Source organism: Pholis gunnellus, assembly GCF_910591455.1.
Source record: "Pholis gunnellus genome assembly, chromosome: 7".
NCBI classification, from domain to species: Eukaryota; Metazoa; Chordata; class Actinopteri; order Perciformes; family Pholidae; genus Pholis; species Pholis gunnellus.
The window spans coordinates 15,072,014-15,094,845 of NC_136533.1; the positions used below are offsets into that span (position 1 = coordinate 15,072,014).

Genomic DNA, 22,832 nt, shown 5'->3' on the forward strand with positions numbered 1-22,832 from the left:
CAAAGATGACAAATATGGCATTTTACTTTCTAGAAAAACTCCTCAGAGTAGCTGTTAATTCAGGAAATATGGAACTGATATGAAATTAGTGAAATTAAATGGGTCATAAGTGAAAACTCTCTCCCTAGATAAATGAAAATGACCAATGAGACATTTTACAAATATTTTAATGTAAATTTCCATCAGAATGTACAGCAATATATGTTAATAAATAATTCATCACAATTATACAGCCCAAATAATACATTACATGACAACTGATTGAAACAAATATGCAGGATTTAACAGCAAGTTTGATGAGACTGAACAGGTGACGCAGGAAAGTCTGATTTTGGGAGATTGCTACTAGTTTGTGCTTTTAGGAACGGGCTCCTGGGACTTTAACATTCAGAGGGAAAGGGGCAGAAGTTATGAATTTGTGACATTTGTTTTATCTGGCTTGAACAAAAACATCTCATCAAAACAAAGAGAGGAGGCGGTGTGTTTTCTGTCATCCACAGAGGGATAGTTTATGTCACCCATAAACAATTATAGATTTGTTTCAAGTACTCTACCAGTATCAAGTGAAAATATATCGTTTATCAGTTTTGACAGTCCTGAAATGGAACTGAATAATAATTTGGCTTTTTCGTTTCCTTGACAAAATCATTTAACTTAGTTTTTCTATAATAACTTAAGAAGAAATCACCTTCAGATCGGTGTAAACCATGGTAAGGTTGGACAATATGTCTAAAAGTACTGTTGTTTCACTCAAGTGATGCCAGTTATTAAGAACTTGTGTAGAATGTTGCAAAAGGCTTAAAAATATCACAACTTTTATTCTATTCAAGTTTCGACATTTCTAGGCATGTGGAGGGACAAAGACTCTGGGATAAACCATCTGAGCAATCGTCACGATAACTTGATAACGAGTGACGTTTGCCGTGTTGTCTTCCATCCCCAGTGCATCTTAGTCAACACCCCCAAACAGTTTGACATCACATGACATTTTTCAAACACAACTGTCCTAACATCCTTCATTTTCTAAACATTTTTTATTCTGACCAGCAGCAGTTCAAACAAAACATATGGCTTCCCACAAGAGATGGTTAAAACAATAAAACATACAAAATTCTTCGTCTATCACAAGTGACATTACCAATGAAAATGCCATTAAACCTCAAAAAACTTCATTGATACCATTTGCCATTATATAGATACTATCTTTTAGATGTTTCCTATCCTCTGCAGAAGCTTTACAAGCACACAAACTGCTTCATCTGTCGGATTCAGTGCTAAGTAGACACAACAACATTACACCACACAGAGGACGCTCACGTGTTTCCTCCAAGTTTAAGGCCTGAGGTGTGCTTTGATTCCTTGACTCAATTTTCATTCTTTGAGTAAGACCAAGTGACCACTGCACGCTTACTCTCTTCTTATTGCTGTCCAGAGAGGCTACAGATTTGTGCCGAGAGACACATCTCATTAGTGTGAATCAATACAGTTTAAGCAAAAAAAAATGAACATGACATGAGTTAAATGGCATAGAGTCCTTAAAGCTAACTCGGGGACTAGTGGGACTGGTTAGCGTTATGACAAAGATGCTGTTTCACCTACATAGTGTTATCAACCAACAATAACAATCCATAGGCAGAATGACAGAGACACGAATGCCCGGACCACATGGTCACCATGGTTTACGATTACCGTGGCAAACATGGCAGGTAGTCAGTTGAATCTGGAACCAGACAGGTAACACAACCGATTGGCCAGACAAGACAGGGATTGGCTCCCTCAAGTACTTCAAGTGCAGAGTGATCTGGCTCCAGTCTGTCTTTGTTCTTGTTACTGTTCCTTCGCTGTCAGAGGCGTATCCGTCAGGGAGTTGGTGTCAGAGGTCACCTCGGCGTGTGCCCGTTGACTTGCCCCCTGCCCCAGTGAATGTTAGGTAGTGTCAAACACCTCCTGAAGTGCTCAAGCTGGGCCTGAAGTCTCTCCCTCTCCTCTCTCACTTTCTGCCTTTGACTCACCAGCTCCTGACAAATGAAGGACAGACACAACTCTCGTTACAGAACCAAGACTGTCCGCACTAAGCTGCATCACTCACAAACAGCAAGTCCTGACGGAAAATGGGAACACCGACATTAAAAGATGAAAGTACACACATCTGCTTGCAGGCATGTTCTCCGATACTTACCCCCATAGTGAGAGTGAGCTGCTCTGCAGTTCTGGTCAGATTGTAATTCTGTGCTTCAACTCTTTTACACTGACTGTGAAGAACCTGCCTCTCTATACTCCATTCTGTACAGAGAGAAACCACAAATGAGGGGAAATTATATCCATTCTAATGCCTCTTTCACATAAATGACCTGAGTGTATAATGTAGTCCATTAATAGGAAAATACATACATCAAACTGACTTGACATTGACTCACCATCCACATACTCCTGGTAGGCCTCAAAGATAGCTTCAATACCCTGCCACTTCCTTGGAGCTTCTTCCATCTCCCCCTCGTCGTCTTCCTCCTCCTGACCAAACTCTTCCTCGTCCTCATCGGACAGGTTTTCCTGTGGTCCTGGAGTGTCCCTGCTGGCTACAAGGGAATGGAAGTGATAGCCGTTGACGTGTGCATGCTGAGGGGCATGGATCAGAGTTGAATTTTTCAGTTGAGAGACGTGAGGCAACGAGCGGTCGGCCTTCATGCCGGCCTCAGGGACACAATTTGAGACTCCTTAGAAGAAATGAGTGAGACAAAAAGGCAAAGTCAGTCTTTGTAGCCAAGTTTAGTACCTCCTGAAGAGCCAATGTGGTTACTACCAACATACGTTTTAACTTTGAGGATGTTACACATAAACACCACTAGGTGGCAGAACATTTTCATTTAAAAATTCACCATCAAGCCTAATGGTCATGCACCTTTGGGAGTGTGAGGCTCACCTTTGTTCTGCAGTGTGTTGTGTGTGGACTGCAGCACGGCCTGGTGGAAGTGCTGAGCAAAGGCCTCAGGTGTGAACCTCTCCCAGGGCCGATTCCGTCCATTCTGCACCGGATCGGGCTCCTTTTTCTGAGGAGAAGCAAGAACGCCATTCTGGAGGCCCTGGAGCTTCCTGTTTGGCTGAGCCTCCATAGATTCAGCCTTTTCATGACGGGGGTTCAAGGGAGGAGGATTGCGGGCCATGTGGGTGTCCATGGAGGGTTTGAACGTGTTGTTATCGGGGAGATGTTTGGGTTTGTGTAAGTAGGGAGGGGAGGGGCTGGGAGAGTCTGGGTACTGATGTCCATTTGATTGACTCGGCAAAGCGGCTGATGAGGAGTCACCTAAAAACAAATTTGTACAGGTCCTTAGAAAGACTTTTTGCTGCTTTAAATATGCATATAAATGTGTGTGTGTGTGTGTGTGTGTGTGTGTGTGTGTGTGTGTGTGTGTGTGTGTGCATATTTGATGACGTGTCTGTGTGCCTCACCAGTTAAGTGAGCAGGAGGACTGCTGCACGGAGGTAAAGGATTATATCTGAGTGTGTCTAAAGTCACAGTCTTCTTCTGAATGGCCCTCAGCAGCTCCTCTGTCCTTTCCTTATCTACAGAGAAAAAGACAGAATGAGAACACCTGTCATTCATATTTGAAAATAGGGCTTAAAATATTGACTGGCACAAGGAACTGACGGAAAAAGGTCAGCAAATGGGTGACTTGAGGATACAACACCATCATAGACAGACTATGGCCACACATATTTAAAGAAGGCTCATCCTTTTCTGTTTTTCTACCACCTATAAACCAGAAAACATCAAGGTGAGGAGCAGATTGCTTTATACACATTTTCACCCAGATGTTATGTCTGTAATCATCTAAAAGCTTGTTTCTGTAGTTTACAGTAAACTATGTCTTCTTGCACGTTTAAACAACAAAGTCTCCCCTGCAGTATTTTAAAATTACATTTTTAACTACCTCATAAAGTATATATACTGTCCCTCTAAATATTTAATGTTGCCCATTTTTATGCACATATCTATGTTTTTACAGAATGTGTATTAAAGTCAACCCTTGCAGGAGAAAGCAGAAGATCCTGCCACAACCTCCTCTCAAGATGCTTCCTAACTTTCTTTTCCTCTCACTCCTCCACAGCCTCGGTAAATAACAACATTGAGTAAAAACTAAGTGTGGTGTTTTTCCCCGGGGAATAACACTTCCAGTGTTAAGAGAGCAGTAACACGTAGGATGTCGTTACCTCTCCTCTGCTGTGGGCTGACATGGGAGAGGTTGAACATAAGGAGGAAGTCTTTTTTCTCATGCAGTTCCGGAGTGCTGTCCATCTGCTCGGCAGAGTACGGGGTAGTTAAGGGAGTTGAAGGTGTTGAAGGTGAAGCGGCCTTTCTCTTGCCCCGCGCGGCCGGCGGAGAGAGGCTGCGCTCTCTCATCATCCTCCTCCTCTTTCTCCTTTTTCGCACCAGAAGCTCATCGCGATGGGCCAGCGTGGTCAGACCACACACGCGCAGAAAATCCACTTTCTTTGGAGAGAGACATTTGGACAGGTGAGTATCGCTCTAACAAACATTTTCAAACCTTGTATGTGTATGTGAAGACTGTCGTGTTTATGCACCTCGGAGGATGTGTCCAGTTTGAGCGCGGGCTGTTCTGTCACTCTCCTCAAATGGGCTTTCACCTCCTCCTCGTCACTCTCGTCATACGACTCGTCGAGTTCATAGTAATAACCTGGTGAGAGGAGAGCAAGAGAGAAGTTTTAGCAGTATGTAGTCATTTTTTTTCTGCCTACCACACCCCGTCCTGCCTGTGAATCCCTCCTCTTTTCACCTCTGAGCCTCTTTATGCTTCATCATTCTGCTCACCTCCCTCTCTGGCCTCCCTCCTCCTCTTCTCCTCCAGGTCCAGTTTACTGAGCAGCCGACGGTGCTGCTGGAGAACCTCGTCATACACCAGTATGTTGTCGGGCAGCTGACTCTGTCGCTCCCTTACCGGAGACGGAGAAGCTGCCTGACACCGTCCCACCAGGTCAGTACCGATACCGGGAATAGACGGAGGCACCACGGATCTCTGGTGCAGGTTATTGATGTGATGGCGGTGATAGAGGCTCTGGATGGCTCTGTCCTGGTCTGCCTTGTTCCAGGAACCTGCTTCTTGTAAACTAGCTCCCCTCAGTGAGGTGTACCTCTCTGTGCCTTCCGCCCTCCTCCTGCCTCCTTCTTCCTGCTTCTCCCCCCAGCTCACCGTGGGCCTGTCGGCTCTGGTCAGTCCTGGAGGCGGCCGACTTGGTGGTGTCGGAGGGTTAAGTTTTCTGCGGGAGTCGGAGGGGGTGTCGACAAGGGAGGCTGGGTTCCACAGTGTGGTCAAAGGGGCAGGAGGATGATGGGGACCTTTAGGGGAGATAAGGGGAGGTGGAGCACCGAGGCAGAGAGGTACATCTTTGCTTCCTGGGTTGTGATGGACTGAATGGGTTCTGTTTCGGAAAATAAAAATAAAATACCATTTAGTTTCAAGGTCTCACAACACTGACAAACATTGCAGAAGTATAAAACAATTTTCTAAAACTAATTATTCGGCCATTTTCACCTGTGACTGTCTCTCCTGAGCTCCAGCCCTTTCCCAGGTGACCTGAGGCCCATCTCCAGCGGACCCTCCCTCTCCTGCCCTTGCCCCCGTTGCCGTGTTAACCACGCTGCCTCACTGGCCCTCTGAGTCATCATGGCAGCTGCCAGAGCTCCATGGATCCCCCCAGCAGCAGCGTGATGCTTCCCCAAGTGAGAAGGCACCAGGCTGGGCACAGGGTGTGGGATAGAGCCCCTGGAGGGGTGAAGGCCAGGCTGCAGGGACAGAGGTTTTGGTGCTGGGAAACCTGGGTGCTCAGAGTCCTTGGTTTTATCTGGAGAAACAGAGGAGTTTGGAAACTATTAATTTATTTTTAGACGCGGACAGCACTATGTGCGTGTCGACATTTGGATGAGATTCATTCAGACATCATTCAGCATCTTATACAGCAGTTTTCTGACAAGGGCAGACAGGATGATGGATCACTATAAAAAAAACTTAACTTAAAGTTAAAATGTGCATGCAGTGTTGTTTAGGTGGTTTATACAATTTCAATACATGCACAGTTTATATGCTTATTGGTAATCTATAATAACAACCCAACAGAGTGGACTGTGCTATCTTTCTGGTGTAAATGTAGAGAGAGACCCAACAGTCTGCAATATGTATGAAACATCAAACAGAACAACAATAGTTTAAGGATTTTGAAATCATTGCAGCTGTACCAGTTGGATGGCAAGAAATATAAATATTTAAAGAAGGTGGCACTATGATCGGGTATGTAGTAAAATTAATCTGACATAGTTCATCGCCCGGAGCTTTCACAACTGTAGTTCGATCATTTGGTCTGGACCAATAAATAAATGATACATTGTTGCTTTTTGGTTCTGGTGCTGTTCATACTGACTTTTTACAAACAAACCCAGATGAGTGAACATAAACTTATACAGACTGAAAGGTAACTCATGGATTGGACTGTTTTGGCGATTGTCATCCTGCATCATCAGGACCCAGGTGGGGAAATCAAAAGAAGTTTGAGAAGTTTATGCAGTATTTTATTGCTTCTGATGCGTATATTTATGTTCATAACAAATCCATTGCATGTTATGAATAAAGTCCCTTTGCGCTCCTAGATGACTGGTGCATTAGGCGTCTTGTACAGTATTGATTCAGGGCTTATTACAGCGGGATCGGTGTCACACACTTTCTAGTGGACTTAATGAACTGACAAAGTACCAAGTTGGATACAAGCACGGCAGTTTTACCAGTTTTTGATCTTTTAATCACAACCATGGTTCAATTGACAGCTTCCCCACCAGCCCAAACGAACCGTACTAACCGGTGTCTGAACCGAACCAAACAGGTTCGGTGTGAGAGCACCCTCAAAGAGTGAAAAGTTTCAGTGCGCCGCTGAGCCTCACCAAGTGCATTTACTGTTACCGACTGCTGTGCTGTGAACAATAGGTCTTGGTTTTATCCATTTACAGTAGAGTGAATGTCAATCTGGTACAAAGAAAAGCACCAAAAGAAAACAAATGTAGTAAACTTCACACACTGACCCACTAAGATAAAGGTCACGGGGTCACTGAAGGCAGAGGTGTTGAACATTTAAGAGACGGGACCGCGTTCGGCAAATTTCACATCCGTCTGCCTTAGTTTGAGATTTTAAGATATCTTGTGTGCAGAGTTGACATTTTGGCCTACGGGTAACACCAGCTCTGGAAAGCAGATTTGAAGTTACATTTAAATTTGCCCAAAAGATTGTGATATTTCTTGTATACAAATGGGATTTCTGGCATAATAGCTGTGCTAGAGGACAGGATAGGGCGTCACCATAATCATACCCATACCAAATTTCATGGCAATCTGGCCAGTACCATAGTTTGGACAGACACATTTTCTAACCGGCATCTAGTCTCACCATAGCAGCACAAAATCTATTAAAGAACCTAACAACTGCAGAGTTTCTCTCCTCCCCTTTGATTTCCAACCAGTAAACATTTAAACCAGTCATCTGCACTCAGTATACTTCACTTTGGGAACTTAATCCAGAACTTTCCCCTTCATGTTCCTTCCCTCTGAGGCAGGAAAGTAACATAACAATTGTTCAACTCTGGGTGTCTGGTTGTGTTTGTGCCTGCATGTGTGCACACATGCATGAGTGTGTGTGTGTGTGTGCGTATTTGTGTGTAGGTACCCAGTCTGTTCGGGGTCAGCCTCTCCCCTGGCCGGGCCCTGTCCTCCGGTGGTGCCCTCCGAGCCTGCAGCTCAGCCAGGTAGTGGCTCTCGGCTGCTCTGACCATCTGCTGCTGTCTCTCCCTCTGCCTCTCCTTCTGTCTGTCCAGCTCTCTCTCCCGCTCCTCCTCCCTCTCTCTCTCCCTCTCCCTCTCTCGTTCCAGCCCTGCCTCGCGCTCCCTTTCTTTCTCTCGTTCACGCTCTTGCTCTCTCTCTCGCTGGCGGAGCTCATTCTCCATCTGCAGCCTGTGGGGGAGGTTGACAAGTATGCACACGCACACACACACACACACACATATAGGGGGAGAAGGTGAGAGATGCAACACCCAACATGAGGCAGATATTAACCACACACTGGTGAACCTCACACAAACATTTTGTGCTCAAACACACACACACACACACACACACACACACACTTGCAGAAACACACTCAAATATTCACACACACTCTCCATTTACCATGAGGAAAATAATCCATACACAGCATGACTGAGCAAGAGCAGATGAACACTTAATAGGTATCCACAGGAAAAGGACACACACACACACACACAACAGAACACATTCAGCAGCAATCAATAGCACACAAACAAACCTACAGGATACGCAGGAGCCATTACAGAACCAGACGATAGTACCATCCATTTCAAACACAAACATTTCCAGCGTGCATTATGCCACAGGAAAACAATGTGTATTGTGAAGCTCTAAAAGAAAATGCAGAGAAAGAAAGAAAGAAAGAGGGAGTAAAAGAGACTTCCTTATGTGTGCGATTCAATGTGTGCACTGGTTTGCATATGTATGTGTATGGTTGTGTAGTGTTTGTGTGTGAAGGGCAGCGTGTGTGATGAGTGTATAGGAGGCACTGTGGGGTGTGTGCTAAAAATATCACACACTCAGCAACCTGTGCCTACCCTGCAGAGAGAGAGAGAGAGAGAGAGAGAGAGAGAGAGAGAGAGAGAGAGAGAGAGAGAGAGAGAGAGTGTGCATGCACGCATGTGTGTGTGTTACCTCTCAGCCAGCGCCACTGTGTGGTTCAGCTCTCCCGGGTAGCGGCCTCCAGGCATGTGCAAGTGGAGGGCAGAGTGGTGAAGAGGAGAGAAGGCGCCCCCTGCAGGCACAGAGTAGAACTGCGACCGTAGCGCGGAGAGACACATGGACTCCTCCATCCTGTGACGGACAGACGGACAAGGACAAACAAGTCAGACTGTATCGGCACATGCCAAGTGTGGAAAAGGTGAGAGATGTGATACCTGATATGTAAAGGTGACATTGCAGCAGTGAAGGTGAAAAGATGATGTATGTATGAAGGTATTTTGGGAGGTATTATAGGGTAATTCACAGAAATATGAAAGAAAAATACAGCTCAGTATATTTTGATTGATTAATTAACAAAAAAAAACATTTTAAACAAGCAACATCAGTTGTATTCTTTCACCTTCTATTGTAGTTTGTGCTTTTTACAATGTTGTTTCATTGTTAATTCCTCTGCACTTCACTTTGTCTTACACTGTGTATGAACTGTTTCCTCACATGTTTTGTATCACATATGTTTTGTTGTCTATTGTTACCTTGGTAAGGACATCGGGTGGTGCATGTAGGCCGGATGATAGTAAGCAGCAGCGGCTGCGGCGTGGGCGTGGGCTTGGGCTTGGTCCAAACTCATGGGTAGCGAGGTCAGCCGGAGATCATCTGTGGTGGCAAAGGGCCGGAGTGCTCTCAGGTACTCCTCTGGGATGGCGCCCGAGGGTACCCCGGGGTGCATTTGCCCGGGCAAACTGCAGAACAAGCACACACGGTGTTAATCTAAAACGGTTTCATGTGCTTTTAAATGGGTTCTGTATGAATACTTTTAGGGGGTTATAATAAAATATGGTCAAAGTATGAGTGCATGTTGCACTTACCTGAGGCTCTGCATCCTGGGGTCCTGCATGATAGAGCTGGGGGTGAGGCCAAAGGGGTGGGCCAGGGGGTGAGGTGAGTGGGTAGGCGGAGTCCTCTTGTCCTGTTGTGACTGGGTGTTCTCAGCACACACCCGCTCCCTACTGAGTCCCTGGACACTCGGCTCGACCTGACAGGCAGACAGACAGCGTGAGAGCAGACATTACTACGTATATCCACAGGGTTTGAGTGTGCGCTAGATTGAAACTGAGTGGGGAAAAGAAAGTTCAGGGAAAGAGGAGAGGGAAATGAGACAGAGTAAACCCTCCCCCCCAAGCTGCACCCAGAGGCTCAGCAGAGCGGAAAAGTGGGTCTGATATGTCATAACAGGTCAAGATCAAAGTGGAAAGATGATCCTAATATCTGGCCAACTGCTCTCTCCTTCATCTCTCTCTCTCTCTCTCTCTCTCTCTCTCTCTCTCTCTCTCTCAGAGCTTCCCACTCAGAGGATTTGGTCACCACAACGTCCTTGATTGCTTATAGAACAATTCCAACCTTCAGTCACGGGAAAGAAGCCTAAATTACAAAAAGATGTTTCCCAGAACTGCAAAATAAGTTTACAACAAATAGCTACACATTTGACTGTATTCTGGGCGTGGCTCTCTCCCAGGTTGCTTAATTTGTCATGTGTCATTATTTTACTCTCTCTTTCAATTTAAGAAGCAAACCGCCGTATCGTCTTGTTAAAGATGAAGTCTACAGCAGTGAGTAAGTGGTGGACCGACCAACTGTTCCACTGACCAACATACAGACATTACCATTGATAAAGACACGCTGCTAGCGTTGTGGGAAAAGTCTCACCTTCTCCACTACAAAGACGAAATAGCTCCCAGAAAACCTTTCACTATAATATACATTTCCATGATAATGTATCATATCTTGTTGCTACAGCAACAGCCAGAGGTCAGACAAACCACAAACAAATTAGCTCTCCCAGCAACACCGGATCTGCTGCCTTAGTTTTCTACAACACTTGCAGTGAAATATGTGTGCTTTGAATATGTTTGAATAGTTTTGAATGAGTCACTCATGGAAAGCAGATTCAAACCAGTGTTGGACCCCCCCCCCCCCCCCTCTCTCTCTCTCTCTCTCTCTCTCTCTCTCTCTCTCTCTCTCTCTCTCTCTCTCTCTCTCTCTCTCTCTCTCTCTCTCTCTCTCTCTCTCTCTCTCTCTCTCTCTCTCTCTCTCTCTCTCTCTCTCTCTCTCTCTCTCTCTCTCTCTGGTTAAAATGAGAAGGGGGGACGACGACACGTGGAGGGTCTGGAGAGCAGCCATCACATTCCTTGATCTCTGACCCCGCAGACAGCAAACGGCCTTCACAGGCGCAGCAGTAAACACACATAAACAGTCTGCTTCTTTAGCTTGAATCGTCCTGTTCCAGGACGAGCTGCATACAGTGAAGACAAATACTGAATCTATGCAAAGATTTAGAGCCCTCTCTCTCTGTCGCTCTCCTTCTTATTCTTACTCTCCCTCCCCTCCTTTCTTAGCGTCCCATTCTCTATTTTCCTGCCTCTCTCCCTCTCTGAATGTCTGAATGGGAGCCCCAGGCAGGCAGAGCCACAGAGTGGTCTTTGTGAAGGGGGAGAAAGGCAGCTCTGATCCAGGGGGAAGTGGCTACTGTGGGGGCTAACCCCTGCATTGTGTGAGGGGCCTGGTTCCTCGCCCCACCTTAAATTCGTTCACACACCCACAAGCAAACACATCCATAGACGAACACACACACATACACTGGTCCCTCTTCACATCGTGAGCCTTTTGTGGTGAAGGGTCAAGTACACACACACACACACACACACACACACACACACACACACACACACACACACACACACACACACACACACACACACACACACACACACACACACACACACACACACACACACACGTGCGCACGCATACACTCACACACACACGCACAAACACTGCAGGAAGCTGAACACAATAGGTGCCAGTCTCTGCAGACTTCAGTGTTTCTTTACAAACCCCTCATGTGTTGCTGAAAAAGACATGGACTGATTAGCGAGAGGAAGAAGGGGGTGAGGCAGAGGGGTGAAAGCATGAAAATGAAAGAATGAGACAAGACAGAGAAAAAGAGAGTGGGGGGGAGGATAGAGAGATAGAAATGGAGGGATGGCTGGTTTTGACAGTTTGATGTTGACAAGCACTGGAACTATTTCTTTAATGGAGGGAGCAGCAGCAGGACGGATGAAGGAGACAGAAAGAGACAGACGACTCATCTGTGCTGAGAGAGAACACGAGAGAGAAAGAGAGAGAGAGAGACTGGAGAAAAGGAGAAACCAGCAAGACAAGGGCACAATAAGCACAGATACACAGAGTGAGAGCAGCAGATGTCTTCTCTCAAACTTGTCTGGAACACCAGCGTGTAGGACGGTTTGATAAGCGGCGCGTCTTACCTGTCTTCCGTCGGCCCTCCACAGGCCGTTGCTGATCTTGGTGGGGGCAATAGTGACCACCGGAGGGGTGCTGGAGACACCGTGGCCCCTGGTCTGGCCCAGGAGGGGCCCTAATGAGCCCCGCTTAGGGGTGCTGACTGGCGAGCTGTGGCTGGTGGCCGGGGAAGAGACTGGAGACGACTCACCGCTGACGGCAGAACCTAAGGCGGAGAGAGACGGGGTTAATGATGGCAGGAATAAACTGCAGCTATCACACGGCTGAACAGATTAAAAAGATTTCAGGATCAAACAATCCCCACCGTGACATAATACAGATGGTGCACTAAAAAGAAAAACTAACTTTTTTGTCAGTGCGCTGGCCTATGACGAGGTAAACAGTGATTCAATCATTTTGATGGTGTGACAGAAATAAAGGAACGGTACGGAAGGTAGAAGAGATGAGAAAAATGGTACAAGATGAAAAGCTGTGCGTGTGTGTGTGTGTGTGTGTGTGTGTGTGTGTGTGTGTGCGCACGCTGGTGGAAGAAAAAAACAAACAGATATAGAGAGAACGAGGGAAGGATGTTACAAATGAAGGTGTTAAAAAGAGGCTGGGGTGTGACACAGCGAATGGGGAGGTGTTAAATGTGATAAGGAGAGAGTACGTGTGTGTGTGTTTTGTAACATTCACGCTACTCTATTACTGTAACACTCACTAACCAGTAGACACAAACACATTCAGAGATGGAAAGACGGGGGAATAATGAGATGGAGGGAAGGTGGGAACGAATGAGTTCATGTAGAGCTAAAGGTAGAGAGAGAGAGAGAGAGCGACAGGGAGAGAGCAAGAGAAAACGAGATGATGATGGAGAGCGGGAGAGAGAGCTTGTTATAATTGGCTGTAATTAGATTCTCATTATTAGGAGATGAATGGAAACGGATGAAGGAAGAGACAGAGAGGGAGAGGTCAGGATAGGTCAGCTCTTATTCAACACCTTCATTAGGACACCAATGAGCTGAGTGAGGACACACACACACACACACACAAACGCACACTCTAACGCACACATACCAGGCAGTTTCACAATAATCCACAAAACGCAACCTTGGTCTGTGAAATGATCTGTTTACACAAATATTGGCACTGTGTCGCGACGCAATGTGCAATTTTCTGTCATTAGCACCATCTTCGGATCATCTGTACGATAAATAAGAAGCAACCGCCGAGAGACATTAGCTTAGCTTAGCATGAAGACTGGAAACAGGGGGAAACTGCTAGCCTGGCCAGCACTGACTAACAGTAAAAATGACAAATTGCAGTTGTACAGGGGCATAAGGTTATTCCCTTTTCTCCTTATGAATAGGAAATAAGCATTTTCCCCAAAATGATGAACTATTCCTTTATATGTAGCTCAGATGTATTATTTAATTTATTGACAGCTGTAGTAGAGGTGTTTCTTTTTGGGTGTGACCAACAAAGAAGAGTCTATACTGTACATGTGTGTGTGTGCTCACCTCTGGGATCCTCGGCCTGTTTGGCCAGTTTACGCAGCGCAGCAGCGAATCCGGAGTTTGCAGATTGGGCAACGGCGTTCCCATTGGTTAGTGGGCTGAGGGGACTGACAGTGGCGGTGGTGCGAGTTGCCGTGGAGATCATTCCTAATGATGCCGATTTATTGGACTCATGGTTCATACCTGAGGAGGAGAGCGGAGGGAAAAATATGTGAGGAGCTTTGACACACGGACAAACGGCATCATGGCGTTTATTGTCTCTCCATAAAAACAATCCAGTTATAAAAAGTCTGTGATTCTTTTGATCACCACCTCTTTCTAAAAGTAGACAGTGAATCATGTTGTAAGAACATGCATCCGTTTACTTTTAACACAGTAGGTATCTCATTTATCTTGAATGAATGAAACTCATCCACAAGTGCTCAAAGAGAATGGACAAGTGTGTGTGCGCCTTTGTGTCTGGACATCATAGTGAGCACATACGCGTGGGTCAGCTCCGTCAGAGACGGAGTGGAGGGAGTAGAGCTGTGTCAAATAGAGCCGTGACCCTAATAGCACATGACACACATGAGTGCACACACGTCCATTTCCTCAAGGGAGCCAGCCAACACATCGTAAGACCTCGGGAGCGTCTACACGCAGACATTATTAAGTATCACTGCAGTTTTACACCCTCACAGATGCAAACATGGGAACGCACAAATAAACACACACACACACACACACACAGATAGAGATAACGAGCAAAACCATCGATCTACTCAATAGTGGACACACTTAGATCAGACGTGGTTAGCGTAACCTTTGTCTTCACCCTCTATCCTCTTACTGACCCACTAATGTTAATTACAGCTGGAATTAGCCGCCAGCCCCCTGCCTGCTACAGCAATGACCTCATTACCAACACAACGCACACGTACACAAACACACACACACACACACACACAACCACCTTTCAAACATGCGTACACACATGCCACAGGAACCGCACACAAACAGCCTAAGCTGTAAACACACTCATGAAAAATTCATGCGTGCACATTGAACACCATTATTGAATGTTGGGCTCATCACATGGACGGTTTTGAAGAAGCAAAATGAAGAAAGGGCAGTCGGCTCTCGGAGTTTGTTGATTGAAAGTATCATAAATCTCACATTATCCACAGATTAGATGTCTACATTCTACCTGCCAGCTTCCACACGTGTGAGCAAAGACAGGCAGAGGAAGCTGTGGGAGCGACGAGCGGAGCGAGAGGAGAAGACATATGAAGAGTAGACTGAGGAAAAACACAAGAGAGCAAAAGGAAATGACCAAAGCCCAATCTTTAAGTTAGTGGACACGATGTGAGGATTGACAAGGGTTGCTGTACTTGTAAACCATCAGAGAAACGTATCTGTACATTTCTGCTGCATGTTTTGAAAATGTAAAACCAACAATTAAGGGTAAACGTGACCAAAGTGTTGCAAAAAGCTATTCCAGGTTTTATCACGCTGTCAGTTTAATCAGGTTGTTTCCAGCTGCCACAAAGCGACACAGACAGATAACTAATAACCTGTCAACATCCTGCATCACACATCTAATGAGTGTAATGTATACAATTAACACACGTGCAGTTTCTGACATCTATGATGTGTTGATACAACAGAAAACAGGGTGCACAAGATTTTCTGTAATATTCACTTTTCTTTTCTGTTTCTAGTGCACTCATAATTTCTTTCCTTTGCTTTATTCACTATTTTCCTTTATTTCTTTGGCTACACTTCTGTATTTACATGTCATGTCGATAAAGCAAACTGATACTGAAACAGACAGAAAGGGAAAGAATGATGAAGAGAGTAAAAGCTCAGATCCTGACAGCCGTGTGTGTGTGTGTGTGTGTGTGTGTGTGTGTGTGTGTGCGTGTGTGTGTGTCTATATCTCTGTCTCTGCTGAGCCCAGCAGTCAAGGGAGAGATGATAAGACAGTTTCTATCGACTCTTTCTCTCCTTCCTTCCTCTCTACTCACTATTTCCTTCCCCGTCTCTCCTCTCTCTCCTTTCTCTCTCTCTCTCTCTCTCTCTCTCGCTCTCTCTCTCTCATTTATCTCAGCAAACTGGAGCTTATTTAACAAAAGCCAATACACATAATCTCCTCTCTGTTTCTTGCTTTCTTTCTTCCCTTTTTCTACAATCTTTTGTCACAGGCTATTCCTCTGATATTTACCCGTGCCATTCACAAACACAAACATACTAACATATGCATGTGAGCATAATTCAAACATGCAAACAGACACACTCACCCTCCCGCTTACTGTTCTCCTCCTGCTCGTCGTCTTTCTACTCCTCTGTGAGACTCTTTCTCTCTCTCCCTCTCAGCCTTGCAGCTGCTACGTGGTCACGTGACCTCTTTTCTATCCACTTCCCTCCTCCTCCTCTCTATCCACCGCCCCCCCCACTCCCCCTCCCCCCTCCTCCTTCCCCTCCCTCTCCATCTATCACCCCTTCCACCCTACCTCCTCCTCTTCTCTTCTCTCGTCTCCGTCACTCCTTTTATCTTTCCATTTTCTCTGCTTAGCTGTCCCTTCTCTCTCTCTCAAACTGTGCTCACTGTCGTTTTCTTTTCTCTCTTCATTCTTCATCCCTCTTCCTTTTGGCTCGCACTCGCAGGAGGAAGGAGGGTGGTTGGGGGGTCGGAGGGGGGAGTAGAAAGAGGAGGAGGAGGAGGAGGGTTTAGGGTGATGACGGGGAGGGTGGGTGTGTGGTTTGAGCTCTGTGTGTGTGTGTGTGGCGACGGGTAGTGTTAACCCTCCATCCATCACTCTGTCTCTCTGCTAGTCAGCTCTGTCTGCTTTGGGGACAGAGGTGAGGTGGGGGGAGGGGAGGTTTCTGACAGTGACCTGTGACCCTTCACCTCTGACCTCTGCTGCCCAGGACAGCAGGAGGTTGGAGGATGAAACAGACAACAGCCCTAAATACAAATTAAGACATTTAACTCCCTTTAGGAGTCTTTTTTAGAAGTGACGACTGAATGAATAAACACAGCTAAAAGGTCATGCTAGCAGCCGCACAAGGCTGTGATGCTCATTGCACACTAGAAAACTACCAGCTACTACCTTACAAAAATATGCACGTTTGGCCAGACTTGAAAGGACCATGTTGTCACCATAAACATAAAAGGTGCAGTAGCCATTACAGGACATCTCAGACTTGTCAGACTCGACATTATCAAGACTTAATTTTCAGCTGTTTCAGCTTAACTGTGGTTTGAGCTGAAAGCTAGTGTTAGCATGACTACAGTTAGCGTGTTACAAACAAGCTAACAAACTGACAGCACTACAAATATGCAAACACATTAATGTCGTACCATTAATCTCAAACAGAAGCTAGAGGTGTGTTCAGACTGAGGAGGACTGTATACAAAGTCAATGTCAAGACACGAGGGAAATGGAAAGATGTAAAGTCCCTCTTAGAAAGCACAAGGTCAAGCCACTCAAGTTGGAAATGTTTCAGTTTCAGCTAACAAACTTAGCAGACTTCCTGGTAAGTTTTAAGATCCTTCTGAGCTGTCAAACAGACGCACCGTCACACTTCGCTCACAAAAAGCTCAGAGTGTAAGACGCTAATAAACACGACAGCAGAAAACATTTTAGGTTTTACGTGAAATGTGACGTTCTTCAGGCTTAGCTCCCCGTTGTCAGCCTCAGCTGTGCATCATGCTACCATTTTACTTGTTAGCATAACCTGCTAACATTTAGCCTGATATGTGACATTTAACTTGTATAGCATACTAATGCAAGCATGTTAACATGGATGTGGTAAGTTACAAACAGGCTAAAATGCAACATGAACACAATGATTCAGCATGTTTGCATTAATCTCAAAGTACTGAGGCCATTAGCGTATTATGTTATGTATATTATGTATTTTGGTTTTAAGGTATTCCGTTTGATATTACATGTTGAACAAGAGTACATTTTTGACCTGCTGGTGGCACTAAATGAAAAGTCAGTATGACTCATCCTCTAGGAACCATTAATGTCTGCCCCAAAATTCCTTTTAATTCATAAAATGTTCCATATATATCTTACTAAGGACCAATGTGACCAACTGAGCATCGACCAACTGACGCTCCCGTCAAAAAAGCCACCAACCTGCCGTAGCTAAAAATATTCCTACGTACGCCACAAACTAATAAAAAAAACAGCTTTGCCAAAATGGAAATCCGGGTGTGACTCCATTCATTCATCCACACACACACAGACACACACACACACACACACACATACACACACAATCAAACAATCACACGCTGCTCTGCATGATGTAAGTGATATAGGACATGTTGAGGCCTGTGTCTTTGACACCTTTTTTGTGTCTCTCGCTCTCTCTAACTCTCACTTTCTCTCTCTCTCAAACACACACAAACACAGACAAACACCGACTACACAGGGGACTGTGAGGACAGCAGGGGGGGACCTGCTCTGCCCCATCACCTCATTAACAGTGTGTGTGTGTGTGTGTGTGTGTGTGTTTAAGGGGTGGGTCATAGGATAGAAGAGGCGGTTGAAACACACTACCTACTCATTAACCCTCACCACGTTGGCATGTCTGAGTGTGTGTGTGTTCTTGTGTCGGCTACTGTGTTAACACTTAGACATTAAATTGACTACCCTCATTTGTGTTTACGAACAGTTACCTAACATTAGACCAATAATGAGTGTGCATGCAAACACACACACACGATCTCTTAACCTAAAACATGCTCTATTTAAGTTTTATTATGTTATAATTTGGGCTCACAGCTGATAATAATCGCAACAACAGCTACTGTTGCTGTTACAATAGCTGGCAGACTTTGTTAAATTCCTCTGACAAGCACACACACACTCAAAGAGGGAGAGAACGAGGGGGAGAGGAGAAGTAGCCAAATGTTTTACAGCCTCTTAAACTTGTCTGTAATAGCAGTCAGAGTGGCGTCAACACAGCAGTCTCCAGGGTTACTCCAGGGGCTGCGAAATGGCTTTACTAGCTCCAGTCACTCTGCAGCTCGCACAGAAACACTTAACACTTCCTTACAATCCATAAACAACGAACACACTCTCCCACTCCGGCATCTCACGCACTCACGAATACAGAAATAGGAACGCAAATTAACATAAACGTCAGAGGAATGACATAAGACAGGACAACAAAAACACACCCATGTAAGTCGTCTGCGTAAACACATGCAAGGACGGGCACATACAGGATTAGCTGACTCAAGATTGCGCGTCACAAAACGTATGCATGTGACCCCTAGGGACCAAACAGCCAGCATGCATTTATGGTCCTGGAATAAATGGAGCAGAAAAACCACATACTGTAATAACCAACACCTCCAGCATTGAAAACAAAGCAACATCCAAAGACACGCTGGAGCAGAGAATTAGCAGCACACAGCAGGAAAAGAAACAATGGAGACAGTATGGGAAGCGTAGCGCTCATTATTCTGTTTTATATTAAACACTGTGTCCGCTAGAGCAGAGCCATGTTTACTGTGCAATCATAACAGAGTCGAGATGTTGGTGAAAGGTCTGTAAATTATCACCGCAACAGCTTAGAGCAGAAATGTGGGCTGTCAGCAAAGACGGGACGGCGACATAGGAAAAACTCCTCCTGTGTTTTGTTCTCTCCTCCCTTGAACTTCCTTCACTCGCACCTCCTCCTGGCTGCAGGATGCTTTTTGTCTTTCAGTGACCCCTTCTCCAATGTCTCTAATCAGTGTACTTGTCTACAAGCATCTTGTCACTGTCTGTCAGATACAGAAAGAAGATATAAATAGCAGCTGTCTTGGGACCCTTACACTTTTTCTCTATCTGTCCGCGTAATCTTTTCTTTGCCTTGTCATTTCCTCCTCACTATCTCTTTTTCAGTCTCACTCGACAGCCTCTCCCGTCACTGCGTTTCTGTTTCTCTCACTGATCTTTTCTGCAGCGCGTGGCTCAATCTCGCCTCTCTGATACGGAGATGATGCTAAAAGATAAAACAATCCGAGGCAAACCAGTCTTGCCTTTGTCTCAGTGTGTCTCGGCTCCTGGCTGCGTCTGACTCTTGCCCGCAGGTTGTGTGTGTGTGTGTGTGTGTTCAGCGTTGGTGGTGTGTACAGAGGGTCGTGTCAGACAGTTGACAACCACAGTTCCCCCTGTTCTGGCCCGCGGCCGGCTCTGCTCACCAGGTGCCGACACCACGGTGGCTAGACCTCAACCATCTGAACAAACACGAGGGGGGGGGGGGGGGGGGAGAACACACGCAGACGCACACTGGTTGCACAAAGGTGTGCAAAGACAAACAGACCAGCAGATGCACATAGACTGGCCCGTCAGGCAGGTGTTTTGGTAAGTATAAAGTGCAGGGGTGTAATTGAGGTGTGTGGCGCAAAACAACTATCGCCGTAGTAAACAATGATGTTAGTGTTGAAGAGCAACGAGGTTTGGGTCAGCAAATCAGAGAGGAGCTGGTACTGTTTGTCTCTGAGGAAATCAAGTTTACAGATATTTCCTCATATATTACCACTGAATAGATTAGACAGGAGCAATGAGAATAGCAGCCTTGGCAGTTGATTTATTCCTGTCATCACCTCCGTCCTCCGTGTCAGCGTGTATAGGCTACCAGACTACCAGACAGTCAGCTGTCTGTAACTGTAACGAAACAATGTGCTTTCTGTTTCCACGTTGTGCTCGACCACCTCCTCACTACTTTATATTTTCTCAGAATGTGTAAAATGAAGACTAAGCATTATCGATTCATTCTATACTACAGTATATACATTGTTACAGTATCCAGGATTACATTTTAGGACATCACATTGAAAATAGCACAACAAAATAGCAAACAATCACCAGTACAAGGACAAAATAGGACTATTTAAGTGATACAATACTGTATTTGAGGGTGCAACTAAATAATTTTCATTGGCAACTATCTTTGAATGGAACAAAAAGGCCCTTGTGGGGACATTGTCTCCTAAACGATCAAAAATCAACTTTGAACCTCCAGAAGTCCTTTACGTGCTCAGGGGGAAATTCCATGAAAACAGGCGGAGATAATGCGACATGAAGCTCCAGAACAAATACTAAAGGGCCCTCTGATAAGATTGTTTGCTGACTCCAAGGTCAAAAAAGTATTATCTTCCCGATAAACCGCTTAAACAAATGCTCTAGATTCATCCCTGGTGTTTACAATTATATAAAACTTGCAAATCCTAATAAGTGACCTTAATATAATAGATTAACAAAATAGTTGCCTTTTAAATCCCTGTCAGTGGACTAAGAGCTTCGGCTCTAATGGTATTGAAACTACAGGAGATCAAAAGTAGGATTAGATCATTAGAAACAAACCACTCAGTACCCTACCAGAAACACACCATCGAGGAATATGATTGTGATTCATGTTAATTAGCTTTTAACAATTCATTTACCAACAATAAATAGGTTTAATAATTTAAAGAAATAGAAACACTGAGGTTAATCTGAAGCCATATGATCTGAGTTTACAGTATCCATATAAGAAGGAGGTAGCTAATTAAAGAGATTGGAGGTTTACTCAGTAACCCCTGCTGAGCAGCTGGTCTACGGCAGGTCAGGAGCAGCACATGGCGCATAGAGCACGCGCGTGTGTGTGTGTGTGCGTGTGTGTGTGTGTGTGTGTGTGTGTGTGTGTGTGTCTGTGTGTGTGTGCGTGCGTGCGTGTGTGTTGAACTCCACCTGCGGGCTGTGTACACACACAAAAGCGACGTGATCCGCTTGACTGCTGCTAATGCGCCCGGCGGCAGATCTATCTCAGCCAAACAATGCAGTCGCTGTTAAAGGTCCCGGATTAAAGAGCGACTCCTAACTCCCATGGGTGCTGTGAGACAAACCATTACAAGGAGCCTGGGTGACACACCGTGGTGTTTCGGGTCTGTCTTCCTTGTCAGTTAAGTTTACCCGGAGCAAACAGGAGCGTTGTATAATCACCGACAAGTTGGACCAGAAATATGACATAACAAGGGACCACAAACACCTTAACGAGCATCACCTTCTGCGGATGCGTCAAGACAGACGCAGGTAACGGATTAAAACAGGAAGTGATCGATTCTAATTTCAAAATAAGAGCATGTAACGTTCCCTACATAAATATAGCCTATACAATGTAGAAATACTAAAGAAACGAATTGCGTTTTATTGTGCTTGAGTTATCATTTCAATACTAAGTTTGGTCCCGTTATGAATCATTGTGACAAACGCAAATAACGCTTTATTCTGAAAAACATAACCAGAAGCTGTTTTCTCCTCCTGGCTGGACATTGTTCGTCAAGCTGAACCAGTTTGTCTGATACGACTGATTCAATCACACACTGCACACTTTGACTGTTGTAGTCTACAGCAGTTAATCTAAAAATAGCCTCGAAGAAAAGTAGAATTGCCCACAGTCATCAAACCGAAACTGCTGCCATAACACAGAAACAACACATAAGATGATAAAATATTAAGAGATAAGAAAGATTAACACAGTCATAAGGTAGATAAAGTCACCTCTCAGCACTATCCAAGCAATAATTCAGTCATAATTAACTTTAAAAGCAGATAGCCTACGCATGGCTGAATGACCTTATTATTCACTACAACAAAGCAAACACCGGGACGTTTTGTAGCCTACTGAACAACAGAAAACAGACAACTTACCGCCTCACCAAAGAAAAGACAGACCCCGGTTTTTGTGCATCCTTAGATGGGTAAATTACTGTGGCTCTGTGCAGCGATACAGCCTGCTGTGTGACCACAACACGCACCGATGTGATGATGTGGGAAGGAGAAGGACAACACGTTAGCTGTCCTCAGAGAGACAGAGAGAGAGAGCAAGAGAGAGAGAGCAAGAGAGAGAGGCGGGGTATGAGTGGGGAGGGAGGGAGGTGGGGAGGAGGCGAGCACCTGCTCCACTGATGCTCCCTGGAGAGATGGAGGGATGGAGAGAAGGAAGATGTGGCCCCAGACTGCTGATACCTCACTGCCTGGACATGTTTACTGGAGAAAATCAGATCTGTTCAAGTCAGCTGCTCCTGCTGCTGCTACACGAGGCTAACTTAACTCCTCGTGATAATATCTACTGCTGATGCTGCTTCTACTGCTTCTACCACTGCCATTATCATCATCAGTAGAAAAAGATTCTAGTCTGGTGAAGAAGAACTCATCACTTTTACCTCTTTAGGTTGTTATTATAA

General features: G+C 45.2%; 1 protein-coding gene across 3 annotated transcripts; it reads right to left on the minus strand.

Annotated features, from left to right (window-relative positions):
• Nucleotides 1-162: 162 nt before the first annotated feature.
• Nucleotides 163-22,412, minus strand: LOC306698733 (genetic suppressor element 1-like). Of its 3 annotated transcripts, none has more exons than XM_079163191.1 (16): nt 22,297-22,412; nt 13,619-13,798; nt 12,125-12,324; nt 9,668-9,834; nt 9,335-9,541; nt 8,775-8,933; nt 7,723-8,006; nt 5,550-5,859; nt 4,829-5,436; nt 4,582-4,694; nt 4,210-4,489; nt 3,448-3,561; nt 2,921-3,301; nt 2,418-2,714; nt 2,180-2,283; nt 163-2,018 (listed from the first exon to the last, which is right to left on the minus strand). In XM_079163191.1, exons 2-16 carry the CDS (start codon nt 13,794-13,796, stop codon nt 1,881-1,883), a joined length of 3,540 nt encoding a protein of 1,179 aa, XP_079019317.1. In that variant the 5' UTR covers nt 13,797-13,798; nt 22,297-22,412; the 3' UTR covers nt 163-1,880. The 3 variants fall into 3 exon arrangements, with proteins under 3 accessions (XP_079019317.1, XP_079019319.1, XP_079019318.1); XM_079163193.1 differs by lacking the exon at nt 22,297-22,412 and adding an exon at nt 21,337-21,466; XM_079163192.1 differs by lacking the exon at nt 22,297-22,412 and adding an exon at nt 15,895-15,930.
• Between the last annotated feature and the right edge of the window lie 420 nt (nt 22,413-22,832).

Excerpts from the sequence above, each read along its gene's own strand:
- LOC306698733 (XM_079163191.1), bottom strand. The coding sequence starts at position 13,796 with ATGAACCATGAGTCCAATAAATCGGCATCATTAGGAATGATCTCCACG. Across the intron at positions 4,695-4,828 it reads GAGGGAGGCCAGAGAGGGAG|GTTATTACTATGAACTCGAC; the intron begins GTGAGCAGAATG and ends TCCTCTCACCAG. Across the intron at positions 2,019-2,179 it reads AGCTCACTCTCACTATGGGG|GAGCTGGTGAGTCAAAGGCA; the intron begins GTAAGTATCGGA and ends TTCATTTGTCAG.